This window comes from Ambystoma mexicanum, chromosome 13 (assembly GCF_040938575.1).
Source record: "Ambystoma mexicanum isolate Mex_15411 chromosome 13, UKY_AmexF1_1, whole genome shotgun sequence".
NCBI classification, from domain to species: Eukaryota; Metazoa; Chordata; class Amphibia; order Caudata; family Ambystomatidae; genus Ambystoma; species Ambystoma mexicanum.
The window spans coordinates 529,309,968-529,326,488 of NC_090938.1; the positions used below are offsets into that span (position 1 = coordinate 529,309,968).

At 41.0% G+C, this 16,521-nt stretch overlaps 1 protein-coding gene across 2 annotated transcripts in view; it reads left to right on the plus strand.

The window, feature by feature from the left end:
- DCAKD (dephospho-CoA kinase domain containing) overlaps positions 1-16,521 on the plus strand; it is a 196,688-nt gene that overhangs the window by 94,290 nt on the left and 85,877 nt on the right. For both annotated transcript variants that reach the window (XM_069634239.1, XM_069634240.1), the window contains exon 2: positions 5,602-5,719. In XM_069634239.1, coding sequence (XP_069490340.1) covers positions 5,608-5,719 — 112 coding nt within the window. In that variant the 5' untranslated portion in view covers positions 5,602-5,607. The remainder of the gene's footprint in view (positions 1-5,601; positions 5,720-16,521) is intronic.

The window sequence follows — 16,521 nt, forward strand, 5'->3', positions numbered from 1 at the left end:
TACACATTCCCAAGTCTTTGCACTATATCTTCTGTATCCTGTGCATCGGCCGATGCTGATCTCATCATTCCTTGCAGCTCTCTGTGGGGCTGTTGCGACACTCTCTCTTCCTCCAATCATTCTCATGCATAAATCTGCACTATGCTCCTATGATATAAATATTCAATCTCACCATCTTTTAATCCCCTACTACTGTTCACTCCTTTTCTTTCCTTGCCTCCTATCTTCTTCTTTCTTCCCTTCGCTTGCATTCTTTATCCCTCTCTTTTTTCTATGCTCTTTCCTCTTCCTTCTTTTTCTTTTCCTGCTCTTCTCTTTCCTCTTTCTCGAACCCCATCAATGCCCTTATCGTCTTGGTTAAGTAATATTTGTCCTCCCATCCATTCATTCTGTACTATCATTATTCCCTTACCCTTATCCTTTATTTCCTTCTGTTTCTTTGCTTCTTCCTCTATCTCCATGTGTCTCCCTTGCCTGTCCTTTCTCTCATCATGCTGTTTACTTTCATCGCCTGTTGATTTATCTTTGTGTTCTTTTCTTTTGCTCTCTTCCGCATTATCCTCGCTGCTATAAGGCAGGGGCGCGTTTGTTGGAATAACATACCCTTCTGCTGCATTTAATTCCTTTAAAGGATAAAATCACTTCTACTCTGTATCTACGCTCTTATCTTCAGGAGGGGAATAGGGAGTTGAAGGCGTTTTATCCTCCACTTCACGCTGATTGAACATCCACTCCCTCTCGGCTGGATCCGCTTTCCAACTCAGATACATCTTCCGTAACTCTAAAATGACCAGCCTTTTCTGTAACATTTCCCCTTATATGTGGCATGCAAATGAGGTGTCATATGCCGCAATATGGTTTTCGACTGCGAACCCTCCTGAGGCCACGGCATGAGTGTCTTATTAGCCGTGCCTCAGACCCATTCTGAATGATATTTCTTTATCTTTGCTGTGTATCTTGGCAATGTCCTACACAGATGTAAAAGAGGAGTGTCCCCCATAATGACGAGTCGATTTCGACCGTCAATACTTACCTGTTTCTTTTATTGGTTTCTTTATTTTATCAAATATACCACACCGATCAATTGGCCGGGCACCATCAATCAATGTTTATAATCCCATTATTAGTATTTTAAGAGTTTTTTCTTTATATATTAATTTCCTTTAATTTCTACTCTCCTGATTGGTCAACATTTGGACCAAGAGATTGATTTCAATCTCCTTAATTTTTTTTTACTATTGTTTCATATTTATTAGTTTAGACACAATAAAAGCTTTATATTGACATATGTATAACCACACACATGTGCAGTATTTCAATTTTACTGTGTACACTTTCCTTAACTATTTTAGTAAATGTATCCCTTCTCCGTTTCATTCCATTTCAGAGTTTGATACGCACTCTCCTGCAGGCCTTGCCTCAGGAATCCTTACCATCCCCATTTGGAGTCTTTTACTTTAGTGCGAACCCTTCTGTCCCTTTGGAACTAGGAATCGAGTTATCTACTTCTTCACTTTATAATCTCCCCAAAAAATCCTGTTACTTTTTATACGTATTATTTACAACACAATCTCTCCATATATTTTTGCCACCTTTGTTGTTCTACTTACATCCGTGGCTCAGCCCGAGTCCCTGGACATCGACTGTCCCTCAACCGACTAGTTGGCCTTCCATCCACGAGGAACCTGCAGGGACCGGACAGTATTTCATCAAAGGTGCACCTGCCAACTGAATCTTCTTGCACTTGACTTTGCGTGCCGATCTCCACAGGAAGCTCTGCGGTCTTCTGGCTAAAGGTGGGAGCAGCCAAGGGCCCAGTGGTCTGGCTCTGGCCTAGGTCGATTAGACCGTAACCATCCGCATAGGTTGCCAAAATGTGCTCTAGCACCTTGAAGCGTCGTTTGTTCTAGATGGAATTAAAAATAATGATCTCAGACCAAATAATCTGGCAGATTCAAGGAACATGGCAAAGTACTACTTTATTCTCACTTAATAATGCAGGAAGAACTGACAAGCATCGGACTGATGCATGCACACTGCCACAGTAGCTTGATTACATAGAGGTTTTATACCCCAATATGCCTCATCTACGACGTCATTCTACATGGTAAATTATAAAACCTGTTGAGGGAAGGGATTGGTTAAGAGAACATATCTACATATAAAATACATATGGGTTAGTACTTCATTGGTTGCCCCTTATATTTAGAGCATGCCTTGAGCTATCTCTAAATATGTATATTACTGATTATAGCAGACAAAATGGCAATGGATCAGTCTATGCAACATTGTATGTTAGGTTGCCCTTTAGACCCACTGATTGGGTGGCATGCTATCCCAACCTTGGACTTGTGGCTCTTTAGCAGCACGTACGTGAAACAAAACTTAGGTGTTTGAATCCCATCCCACTATCCTCGTTTTCCCAATTAGTCCATCATCTCTCATCGGTCGGCCATAAGCCATACTTCTGTCTGTAGTTGACCTTGTAGCCTGCTCACTGTCCTGGAACATTCAAGGAAGTGTGAACACACCACTATCTTCGTCTGAGGCTCTAATGAATAGCCCTTGTCTTCGACTTCTGAGTTACATGTGAAGAGACAACAAACTTGTCAATTTCAGCCTCTTATTTACTGTTTTTTGATTCGATTATGCAGGGTGCTGTTGATTCTCTTGGCCTCTAGAGACTTGCTCACTCTACCTTGCATGGACTTCATACTCTTTTAATTGTCCAATACTTTGGCCGTTGCAGATGTGTTGTTCTTCTTTAATCTAAGAGGAATGTCTCCTTCGTTCATAGCTTAGCCTAGTTAACGCCCCTTTTGCCTTGAAATTATTCCTTAAAATAGCATCCTGATCCTGGGCCAACATAGCCGTTCTGTTCTGCACACAGAGCTTTCCAACCTCTCTCCTGATTCTGCAACCTTGGTCTGTCTCTGAGGTAGCTTGGTTGGATTTGATAGGAACCAGCGTCCATTTTCCCATCATGGCCGTCCTTGCCACATTATATATTCCTCTATAGCAAGCCTCTATATGCTTGCCTTCTATCTTGCGTTACTGCTTATTTACAGTTATTGACCAATAAGTTACTTCATCTTCTTTGTATTCATGTTTACTTAGTCTTAGGTTTGATAAGATATGATATGATATTTTATTTGTATCCCGTTCGTACACAAGTGTTTCAGAGCAAGGGAGAACACAGCACAACATAAAAACGATCTTACTAGGCCCAGTACATTGAGAACGCGCAAGTGCATGGGAAAGGGAAAAGGGGAAAATGTGCATGGAAGGGGGAGAGTGGAAAGTGCAGAAGCCGAGGAGCGCAGATAAATAAAATAAATAGAAAATTGAGGCAAACTTTGGTAGTTTCTCTTGGTGCTTTTCATATCTTTTCAACATAGGTTTATATGTATTCTTCATGACATCACTCTGCCCTTGTCAGGTTTCACTTTAATGTTCGATGATGTCCATAGGTGCGTGCTGACATTCTTCCATGCAGCATCCTTCCACACTTTCAGTGCGAAGGTATATTCTGTATGGCTGTTTGAGTGCATAACGTATCTCATACACTCAATGCGGTATAGGAACAATATAGGGGGTCCCATTTACTGCTCTTCTTCTACTATTCCAATATGACGGCAGTGTGGGGGCGGGAACTAGTGTGAAAGCATACACCTGCTCCTCTACACAGTGGTTAAGAAAGCAGTCCTAATATAGGAGGTGATCCAGTGTTTTTGGCGAGGTCTGAGTGCGTGTCCGGACGCGGCTTGCTAATGATAAGCAGTGTGGTGGCCATGGTGTGATAGACCAAGTAAGACACACCATAGGCCTAGGTGGTACAGTCTGGCAAAAAGCCCCTGACAGTGTCTGAGGGTGAGGAGACCTTCCCTGAAGTTAGCCAAGAGGTTGAGATGAATGCTGTCAGACCCAGAACCCTGAATCCATGACCCTGTCTGCCAGAAGCAAACAGCCCATAAGTGAGTGAATGAAGGAGCCTTACCAATAGGAAGAGCACCTGAACCTGAGACCATATTCAGGGGGGCAACAAAACTGGAGTCGAAACCAGAGTTGTAGCTGCAAAGAACGGAGGCATGAGAGAGGACCCACAATCACCAGCTACTGGGAGGGGGTGATAGAAACAAAAACCAAACAATAGGTGCGAGAGACCTGGCTCTACTGAAAGGGCTACCCGCCTAGAAGAGTAAACCCAGTGAGGCACTAACAAATGATTCATCTGGGAGAACCAGAGTTGAGGAGCATGGAGAGGCAGAAAAGCCAGAAGGTAACCCAGTGAAAAAAGAGCAAGGCATGTTGGAAGAAAGTCCAACTCCATTGAATCCCGGAGCACCTGAGTGGGAAAACACTGAGCCACTATATTCTGGTAGACAATAAATATTGAGGCGATGAAAATACAAGCGCAATGTGCTGAATTCTGGGATATAGAGACAAAACCTAAGCATCAATAAAACGAGAGGGAGAGAGGGGGTGAGAGAAACTGCATGCTGTGATACAGGGGCAAATCTACAAGCATTACATAAAATACGACAAGGACTAGTTAATCCCTGTACGTTGTTGTACTCAGCTGAAGAATTAGAGTTCAGTGGAAGAGAAGGAGGGAGTGATGGAAAAAGACTGGCTCTGCATTCGGGAATACTGAGGAATATCCCTAAGCACCTGAAGGCCACGAGAGAGATGACTGATGTACTGCACTCTTGCAGTATAAGAAGACTCCAGGGAAAGACACATTAAGACGTTATACTGTGAGGGGAAGTAAATAACCCACAGAGAGGGAAAGATCAGGAGAACAAGGAAAGGAGAGATGAAACGGTGTCACAAAGTGGAAACAAGAACACTGACCCAATCCTGACCAATGATTTAATATATCCTTTGAGCTTTTGTTGTTGAGCCTTTCTTGTGCATATGGTTGACCTTTAACTTAATGCAAATGCATACATAAATTTAGATCACTTGATAGAAGTTGTGCAAGGAGTGATGACTTGCTGAGAGGTAAGGATGTTTCCTTCTTGCCTACAAAAAGGGAGGAGCTGAGATGAAGAAATGGAGACCATAGATAAGCACTTTGGAGTATGACATCTAATGGTCTTGCCCGTATTATGTATTTTACCATTATGCCTGCATTTGCAAAATTAAAAAAAAAACATTCACTTTTAACATTCCTGTTAACATTTTGTATTGTGCATTGCATTGTTGATACATATATACATGCATTTTTTGTTTGATTGTGGTCCTTTATTGGGCTAAATATGGACTGACCACATGGAAATGTAATGCTTGAATGCAAATGAAGCCTACACATAGTTTATTGCAAAGTATACATCTAAAAAGTCACTTTTTATTTAAAAAAAATATAGTATTCGTGAATGTGGTGCTATTTCTATTATTACTCAGTATTGCCTGAGCCCATGTATATAGTAAAAAGAAACCCTTTATAAATGTGGGTGGTATTATTGTCTGGTTGTTTTCTACTTGTAAGTATTCTTTTAGATTGCCTTCACAATTGGCACCCATTGCTCTGTGATGTGCCTTGATCGAAAAGGCTGCTGTGTTCAGAATTGTCTGTTTTTTTTTTTTTGTTTGTTACAGTTCAACATGTTCCTGGTTGGCCTGTCGGGTGGGATCGCCTCTGGGAAGAGCAGTGTGGTGAACGTACTGCGAGAGCTGGGCTGCGCAGTCATCGATGCGGATGTTATCGCCAGGCAGGGTCAGTTGTACCAATGCTCTTAAACAGGAAAAATAATCCTTCTGTCTTTACTCTGCATCCAGTGTTCCGCTGCCCTGTTATGTAGTCACCACTATCATCATGCATAATGTTAACAAAACAAATCAGATGTTTTTTTGTGGACGGGAGGTGAGCCATTCATATAATTGGAGACTGAACGTCCTAAAATGTTAAAAGCTTTCAGTTTTGATTAGGCTACAGAGTCTAAATTCTTGAGCGTACTGTCATGATGCACACTGGAAAGCTGCCTGCTATTGGATTCAGTGGTAAATTCACAGCTGACATTGAATCCTAAGGCTGAGATATAACATTTGTTAAGAGTTAGTTCAGGAGCTGAGTGAGATAAGAGAAGACCCAACAATGCCGGAGCAGCACCTGCCCAGCGCGCAAGAACTGGGGCAGGGAAACATGAAAAACAAGTGTGGGGCAGCAGGCCAGGGAGGGGTGGGTACAGGGGACGAGGTGGGACTGCAAGGCTGCAGACAGAAGGGGGTAGTCTGGACATGGTGTGGGGTGACGGGGAGGGGGGGGGGGGTCAATGGGAGACTGGCAGGTTGGCTTATCAAGGCCACAGACTAAATGCTACATTATCGTTGGTTGCTCGTTTCCTTTGTACCTGGCTTGAAACTCACTGAGGAGGTTAGGGCCGGAGTTCAGTTTGCAGAGATTGCACCCATCCCCCTAGATACAGAGGGCGGGCGGGGGTGGGGGGAGGGGGGGCCTATGGCACGCACAGTATGATGATGAAGCGGTGGCTGTTCTTGAAATGTTTTCTCTGCAGCAAACCAGTGGTCGAAGTGTACCAAAAGAAGCAGTGGAACTATGTTCCCTACTGGCCTGTCCCCTTCCCCCACAAACCCCATCGCCACGCCCCCTCCCACGCACAATACAAACCCCCAAGCACATGCACCTGCTGTTCAAGGGAACGTTCAGTGCAGGGCACTGAAAGAGCAAGTTTCAACTTCTTCCTACACTTATTTTAAAACAAACCATCCCAGAATGGTTTCTTTTTCAAATAAAAGTATAGGAACGGTAAAACTGAATTTAAAAAAGTAGAGGAGCACTGCTCCCGACCACTGCCGCAAACACTGATCCAATCAATGCTCCTCATTTTGTTTACAGCTGGGTCTTGAGTCTGAAAGGTTTGTTTAGGAAATACTATAGCACATGTTTCATTTACATGCTAAAAAGAGCTCCAAAAACCAGCATTAGCACTTCTGCTGCTTACTGCTTTTTGTCTTGAGGCTGGTAACCTTCGCAACGTTGCTCGGCTTCGTTTTTTATTTTTTGTTTTTTTACAGTTTTAAAACTAAAAGCAAGCAATTAAAGACTTCGCTGGCTGTGGTGAATGGCTGGATGGGTGACGTGCGTTTAAAGTTTATTTTTCCGAATCTTCACGTGATGCACAAAGAAACTGCATGATGAGAGCTAACCTTAAAAAAAAAGACACATTTGCCAGCACAGGACCCGATGGACTGAAATAAATTAGCATTTCTATTACGAAGACACCAAGTGGCAGTACTATTGTGTATGGCAAAAGTCGGTCTTCCTCTATAAGAGTTGTGGTTCTGCTGTTTTTTGCGGCGGTGGTACACTATCAACCTGCTTTCGTATTGCTATTAAATGTAACCTGCTCACTGGTGTCATTGAGTACTCGTAATTATAATGCACTGCATGCTTATCCCAAATAGGTGCATCTTGCACCCTGTGACTCTGAAACGCAGAGCAAGATTGTGAGTATGTGTCAAGAGTGTGATTGCTGCATATTCTTTGTTTGACGGGAGAGAGGACCACATCAACATCATTAAAGCAAAAAGCCATGGCAATGCTGGCACGTATTGTGAGCTTGATTTCATCAAAGTGATTTACAGCATGATTGCTGTCATACATTGTAAGCACAGCTTTATGAAAGGGATTTTCCTGTCATTTTTAGCAATTATTGTGGACACAGGTTCCTGAAAGTGATTTACTCTGGCTTTGCTTGCATATGTTGTTGGCACAGCTTCATGAAAGTGATTAAAACTTCTAACTTTTCCACATCCGCTGAATGAAAAGAGTGGACACCATAACAGGCACACAAACGTGTAAAATGTATGCAGCATACAATACTTGCAGGTGAATCATTGCTTGCTTTAAGAATAACTCAGCCTCTTCCCTTGCATATAAAAACATGGAATTGCTGGGCTATTATGCATGTCTATGCAAATAGGATGAGGATGTTCGTCCTCCACACTTAAGAGGTTAAATAAGGGAGTATGAGTAAATAAAATAAATTATTTGCTTATCAAATGGGTTTAGACTAAATCAGACAGACCTCTGCCAATATGATATGAAATAGTTGGTGCCTTAAAGCTGCATTGCGGCTTTGAGTTTATGTATGTATTGTAAGTATTATGTTGTCCTCAACTGCTTGTTCAAAGATGTTCCAGGGCACCCTAACATTTGTTCCACTTGCCCAGTCTCCATTCCTTTTCCGCTGTTAAGAAAAGTCCTGGGTGTATTCAGAGGCAATGTATCTCAAAGGCCTGATGCTCCCATGACGGTTATGATTTGTTCCCCCAAGTCCTGTTGCCACTAAGGGGTAGATGTGTTGCTTTTACTTGCACAAACAGGGTAGAATCCATTGCCTCTCAGAATACTGTAGACATTAATGAGACAGACTGTTGTGTACAATGTAAAGTAGAATCCAGGCATTTTGAGGCAGCTTGAGTGCTCCAGCATTCCATGATGCACCAGTGACAATTCTGACTGTGAAGGTAGAGTCTCTGAACAGTTTGCACGCTTTTCAAAATAACATTTCATGTCAGGCTTTTTGCTTTTACTTCATTTTTTTGTTGTGAGTAAAATGTTGTTCACCCACACCTCCAGTTTCTGACTTTCCCGTCATACTTTGTCACCATTATTCAAATAACAAATACATTCTTCCAGATCAAAGTTCTTAAAGATTTAATAGCTATCATAAACCGACACGTGCTTCGACCAGTTGAGGTCTTCCTCAGAGCTGGACATCAATGCTACATTACAATCACATGAAATATATATATATATATATATATATATATATATATAAAAAAATTAAACGTGGATGGTATCACAAAATTAAAAGGCAAAATTAATTAACCAAAATTGTTATACCAGATACCATAAGGTCGCAATCATTCACAAGGAGGGAGAGAAAGGGGAAAGAGAGAGTGGGTATAAAGAAAGAGAGGGAGAAAGATGCATTTGAACAATACATTTTTTTACTTGGTTGAAATGAAATTCACATATATCATAACCATTCCCGAGTACAATGGTGCCACCCATGCCCACCACCATCCACAATCACTAATAACTGAACTTTAGGTGTGACGGGTAATAGGACCCAGTAATCCACTAGTATTGTAATGCATATTGTTGTAATTAATCAAAACACACGAACTGTGAGATTGGGGAGGCTGGATAACCCATTGACTCACATACTAATTATCACAAAATATGTATTTATTTTGTACATAAATTATTCATAAACACATTAAATATACCATATTTTATGGGCAATTAGAAATCATTACCCTAGAAACCAAAAGAGCATTGAACCATGATACTCCCTTCTTCAAATTAATTAAACCAGACTCCTCTCAATTCCCAATGAAGCACTGTATCTACAGTGCCTTCCCCAAGTACGAGCTACCATATGACTATATAATACTCCAAATCCATGATCACCATGTAACATGTTTATGCTCCAGTTCACACTTGGACAGGTCGTACACCTGTAGTGCCATATACGTGAGTTTGCTAGTGAAATTGTGATAAAGGCACTCAAAAGCAACACATTAAGAAAGATTCATCTTAACATTATTGCCAATGTTGAATCTTATCAATGTTGTCAATGCATAGACGCACACTTCCCCAGTGCAATCAATGAAAATTCGATCAAAATCGAATAATCTGAACATATAATCCTTCCACATTTACGCAGCCTTTTTACTAGCAATCTTGTTTGAATTAACAGCATTCTAATGAAATTCTTATGGCACTCCTATATCCTGGTGTTCACCTAAACTGATATTTATCAATTGTTAACCTTATACAGGATTGGACCCAAATAAATCAAAAATCCTTATGCCTTACTCACTTGAACCTTTGAAAGCTTAATCTATGTTAATGTTCAACTTCAAAAACTCAAAGCAGCATCCTAAAAAAGGGAATGAAAATGACGTAATACCTTGTTAATGTGTTTTATGCTTCAGCTTCATCAATAGCCTGACTGACCCAACACACGTCCCTTGAAAAGTCCAATTCTCTGACTGACTCATGTTCATAGTGTGTATCATATAAGAGCAGTGAGCCTCTCACTTACGCTCGTTAAAAAATAATAATTAACAAAGAAACCTAGACCAGGACAACCGTGACCATGAGATGGCAACAACATACTCTTGCAATCTAATTATTATACCTTGTGTGTGCAATGTACAATTCTCTAGCATATTTACATCTTCACCTCCCTTTATCTTCTCCGATTCAGTTGGGGCCCCCGCTAGTTTTCATGCAATGTTCTCAAAGCTTTGTCACTCATAAGAAAACACCCATTTCATGATCCGTATTTAAGCCTCATTCAATTGTTCTGTATTTGCAGATCATTCTTGATTCAGTCTGATGCCGAATCTTCTGTCTGTCCCCACTCCTCTATATGTGTTTGAGGCCCACAAATGTAATATCCATCTTCTCTCCCATCTGGTGATTGTTCTGCCAGTGTATAGGTAATGTAAACCTTGCATCGTCCTGTCCTAAAGCCCTCAGATGTTCTCTGATGCGCACATCTAACTCCCTAATGGCGCTATCTATATAGATGCATCGACATATACAAATAATTCCATATATTACATACTTGGATCTACAGTTCACAAAGCCCTTGTTTACAGATGGTTCTTCGACATTGATCACAATATTTAATTCTTTGACATTTTGGCACATGTTGCATGTGCCACACTTGTGAAAGCCTGTTAGATCTTGATTGAGCCAAGTTCTCTGTGTCCTTATCGGTCTAAAAAAAGATGGTTTTTAACATTGGTGCTTTGTTGAAAACAAAATTTGGACCTTCTTTAATGTAATGTCTTAGGTCATCATCTAATGTTAAAATATGCTGGTATTTCTTGAATTTTTTAAACAATAGATGACTTTCTTTTGAATACCTATTGATCATTCACACCTCATTCTTGTCTGCTGTCAATTCCCTCACTTTTGGTTTAGGTAAGCTGCTTCTCCGGGTCACTAACCCCCTCTCTCTAGCTTGTCTTACATCTTGTTCTCCAAAATCTTGCTGCAAAAACTTTTTAGTAAGAACTTCACATTCCTTCAGATAATCTGCCGTAGTGGTACAATTTCTCTTTGCCCTTATAAATTCACCTGTTTGTTATATTCTTGATGATACTAGCCTTATGACACCTTTTCGGCATGATTCTCAAACCTTCAACATAGAAATGTGTGTCCAAAGAAATCTATCCCTCTGGGATCACTATTGCACGTGAAATATATTCCAAAATCATTGGTGTTTAAATGTTGTGCAAATTCCAGATCACAAATACATCATCTATAAAATGTACCCAAAATGGGATACGTGCAGAGAAACCATTATAAACATGGACACATGTCTATCTTCAAAATAACCCATGAAAAGGTTTGCCAGTGATGGAGCATAATTGGCCCCCATGGCTACCCTCCTGGTTTGCCTATATATACTGTTGTCAAATAAAAATACATTGTTAGTGTAAAGTTCAAGATCTCTTTCAGCATCACCATGTGCATTAGATATGACGCCGATCTCTTGCGGTATGTGTACTCAATGGTGTCAAGGGCCAGGTCATGCCTAATTGAAGTATATAACGTCTTGACATCTAAAGTCACAAATCTGAAGTCCTCGCACCACTCAAAATGTTCTAATATTTGTAATAGATGCATTGTGTCTCGCAAATAGGACGGTACCTTCAATTCTTCATTATGCACAATGGTATCAAATTCTCGGTGGCCCACTCCATCCCACTCACAATTGGTTTTCCTTCAGGTATTCAGTCAAATTGCTTGTGCACCTTTGGCAGAAAAGAAATGGTTGATAACCTAGGAAATGTAAATGTTAGAAATAATATCTCGTCATCAGTCAGTAACCCTGTCCTACCGCATCTTGTAACAAGTTCCTTGGCCTGAAAATCTATTTCCTTACTGGAGTTACTACTCAGTTTCTCGGAGCAGCCTGGTTCCTGAAGATATTTTTCTGCCATGGATATATAGTCTCGTCGGCCCATGACAACAATGTTGCCCCCTTTTTGTGCTTGCTTAGTTACCATGGCCTCGTCTTTACTCAATGGGTCCAGTGCTTTCCCTTTGGCCGGTTTTAAATTATTGAAGAAACCTTTTTCTCATAGGAAGTCTTTTGCTGCTCTTGTGCTTTAACCATGTGAGTCTGTACCAAAGATCTAACAGCCATCATATGTTCTTTGAACATAGCTTCAGTTTGGGAGAGTGGAATTGGGGCTTCTTCCCTTTCTTCTCATGTTTCCCTCAGCATGTCCAGAATGTCCCACGGTTCTCATCCAAATGGGGAAAATCCTGTAGATGCCTTAAGGGTTTTCTTGACTGCAAACAAAGCCCAGTGTATCATCTGATCCCAGATCTTACCACCCTGTTCCACTAGCTTCCGAACTATTGTTTTTAGAGTTTTATTAAATCTATCCACACAGCCATCTGTCTGGGGATGATACACTGATGTTCGTAGTGTGGTGATATGCTACAGTTGTTTAACTTCCACCATAAGCTTACTCATGAAAGTAGAGCCCTGGTCAGTTAATATTTCTTTCGGAAACCCTACTTGGGAAAAGAAAGAGAGCAGGTGTTTCAGGATTTGTTGTGTTGTGTTTGCTCTCAGGGGGAAGAACTCGGGATATCGGGTAGCGTAGTCTGCAATAGCTTGTATGTATTTATTGTATTTATTTCCCAGTTAGGAGGTTTCCTGGGGTCCTACAATGTCCATACCTATCCTAGAGACCCCTTCTGGCACTTCTAGAGACTTGAGTATTCTCTGTTGTGTTTAATGGTACTTGAACTACACTACTAATACAAATAAGTAAAAGTATCTCATCCAGAATTTCCCAGGATACAAGAATCACTACTAGCAGATTTATTATAGAGACAGACTCGTTATCACTGCTGGGCACTGACACATTACCGCTAGCATTGCTAAGGATAATATTATCTCGGTAACATCTGCCACAGATAGAAGCAATCTTGATATCACTATATGACACTATCACTCCGGCTAATATGAAGAAGAGCAATGTCTAAGAAATCTAAGACAGAAACCCCTAGATTAACAAAATGTAATATGAGGATAGCTCTCCTGAAATAAGAGGCTACATGGAGATGAAAGTACCGTCTAGAAAGGCTTGAAGATGGATCATTACTTCAAGGAAAACTTGTTAGAAAGAAGACTGCAGTTCAATGCCCTGAACATATTTAATTTAGGAAACTGTTGGGACTAATACACAGAATGCTCCAATTCCATTTTAAAATGCACTGAGGTGTCAGTCAACAAGACAATGCATTACATATTGCTAGTTCCAACTTTCAGATAACTGAACACTCAATCTAAAGAGAATCTGACATAATGAATAATCCCCTCTGTGGTCCATATTTCCAGTTGGAATCACCAGGTTTACAGACCATGTAATTTATGTTTTGTATTTAAAAAGCACTAGCTACGAAACAATGGAGCACTATACAGTAGAAGTAGATTATACATAGTAGTGATCATTAAGAGGGTTGGACATGTGGAGGGCTGAGCTGGTCTGCATATCGCCACTCTGTGGTTCAACAATGATTCTAAAGGATGTATTCACCTATATTGAAGATGCTTACTAAGGGTTTACGTACCAAAACTACCAAGCTGTCAGATGATCTTTGACCTATCAAAAATATCATAAGGGGGTGGGGAATTCTTTTGATCTTTTTTGAAGATACTGTACCTGACTTTTGGGGCTGAACCCCTACATTTTTAAATCGGAGAGCAAATTATGAGCATAGGTCACTAATTTGAATAGCTACTTGGTTAAATATTTACATTTATTGTTTACAGCATGACAAAGACCCCCCCATCAGTGTCTTTGGGTAGAGGGTGAAGGCCATGGGGGCCATTGAGAAGGCTGGATTTTGCTTGTGTTTAAGCTTGTATAAGTAATACAATATATATGAATGGCGGCAGAGTCTAAGCTACGTGGAAGCAGCCCTGCGTGCGCATTTGGCGGAAGTGCCTTTTAGAAGTGCTGTCGGCTGTGGAGGCTCCCAGCTTGTTTACTGATTCATTTAGACAAGTTTTGCAATACTTCCTGATATATTTGGCTTTGGCTCTGCCCCCTTCCCAGAAACCAATATTAACAACGGCCGCGCTCATTTGGTGCATGCGCATTTGGAGGGAAGTGCCTTTGAGAAGCGCTGTCGGCTGTGGATCCTTCCAGCGTGTTTACTGATTCATTTATACAAGTTTTGCAATACTTAGCTTATTAGCGTTTTACTAATACTATACTACCTTCTTTTACCTTTATTTTAGATATATTTGGCTTTGGCTTCACCCCCCTTCCCAGAAACCAATATTAACAGCCGCACGCATTTGGAGGAAGGGCCTTTGAGAAGTGCTGTCGGCTGTCAGCTGGCAGCGGGAAACGGGGGACGGAAGCCATAGCTTATACTTCTGTGAGTTGCGTAGAAATATTTTTCTATTTTTTTTTTCCTTTTTATATTTGTAAATACTGTGTTGTGGCCCAGTGGGTGTGGCCACATTTTTCTTCTTCAACTTTTTTTAATCTTGTTTTGCTAACTTGTGTACGAGAGTGAGACCGCCCATACCACTGAGCTCGCATGCGAAGACTGTAAACACTGAAAACTAACATGCCTTCAGGGCCCGAAATGGTTGCTCTCACAAAAAATGCCATTGTTGCACCGAAATCTACGTCGCGCACTATTCAGCTGCTGCACACTAATAGTCAAGCTTTGAACGCTCGAGCTCGCCCCCTGACGTCTGACATTCGGAAACTCTGTGCAATGGACACTAAATCAGCAAACATGGTAAGTGCTGCCTGTTCGTTCCTTATGTCAGTCGCAACATCAAGCGTTCTCGCCCCGAAATGCACTGCAAATGTATGTGTTCATTTAACCGACACGGCCACTGACTCTTTGTTGCCTGCAGACGCCTTATTAATTCCTAATTTGTACTGTGAAACAAAGTCAAGTGAGGTGGCGAATGATTTCATCTGTTCCAGTGTACAGATGGGCACAGCCCACACCTCATGCAATGAAGGCGGAGCACGAAGGACTGACCCTATTATTGAGCCCATAACGATGGAAATCAGCAAAGAAAGGCTGACACATAAACCATCAGTGCTTGTGGCATGTGATCAACAAGAGAGCTTAAAATGTGCCATTTTAGATCCAGAAATCACAGTGTCCTAGAAGTGATTTATCACAATCGCCTGTAATGTTTTTAACTGCAGATCATAATTCCTCAGCGGTGTCCCTTTCTTTCAATCATCCCACACCAAGGCGGAAGTCTGATCCTAACATTACGATATCAGCTCCAGCTGATGTGAACCACTCTGTAAATATTGATATATCTTTACGGTCTATGAATGTAGTGCTTTTCTCTCTGACCAAACTTTATGAGACTTTGGACGCTAAACTATATGCACAATATGAACTTCTATTTGACCTTAGAAATCGACAAACTACTAATACTCTATGTGATCAGACCCTTCGTAGCTTTCAGCAGGACTCTATTGGCCCTGCTCTTATGTGTTATGATCTAACTGCTCATGTATGTGCGAGTAATACAAAATCAAAGGACTGTGCGCCCTTGCAACAAGTTTCTGCTCCCAAAGATATACCAGGAAAGGTGTCTGATGCTATATTCCCCTCAGCCACCAAAGAGAAAATATTAAAAGCCATTGCGGTCTCGGATAATTGCTTTTCCGAGCCTGAGTGTGTTCATGATAAACCATGCATTAAAAAAAGGAAGGAAAAAATGAAACACGTCTTGATCTCAATCCCAACGAAGGAGGATCCAGCGATCTTGGCGCAGTCTCACTTGGCTCCTCAAAAGAGTGTTGTCATTCCTCCCACTACCTATGATATATTTAAACATAAAAACAGAACTAAGCTGCCAATCTTGCGTTAAAAATAACAAAGAACATAAAAACTGGAGCCAGAAACAAACCGAGTGGCTCACAAGATTTTATTCAAAATGTGGCACTACCTAAGCCTGTGTTGAGCCAAGCGAGCCAAGGTATTGTAAAAAAATATAACAGAGCGGCTGCTAAGAAATTTTCATCTGGACAAGTGAATGACCAACATAAATCTCCCTCATCATATGAGCCCCTTGATGATCTGGTGAGACTGACAGAAATTCAAGGAGTCTCACATCTTCCAAACTTAGCTGAAAGAAAAGGCAAGGATGTTGGAAGCACTTTATTAGTGAGTAACGCAATGACTACCAATTGCCCATCAGATCTGAAAAAAGTAATTGCTGGTCAGCATTTGAGCTTTGATCAAGTTTGTTTCATGACGCTTGAAGATAGTAGAGATCAAATTGCTCAATCCTTAAAAAGTTATTTTTCTCAACCCAACCAACCAAAATTGGCCCCTAGAGATGATGCACAAAGAATCAGGAGTGACCTTATATAATCTTCTAAGCAAAGAAAATGAGTTTCACAAACCTGACTGCCTATACCTTATAACCATGTTATATCCAAAGTAAGAAC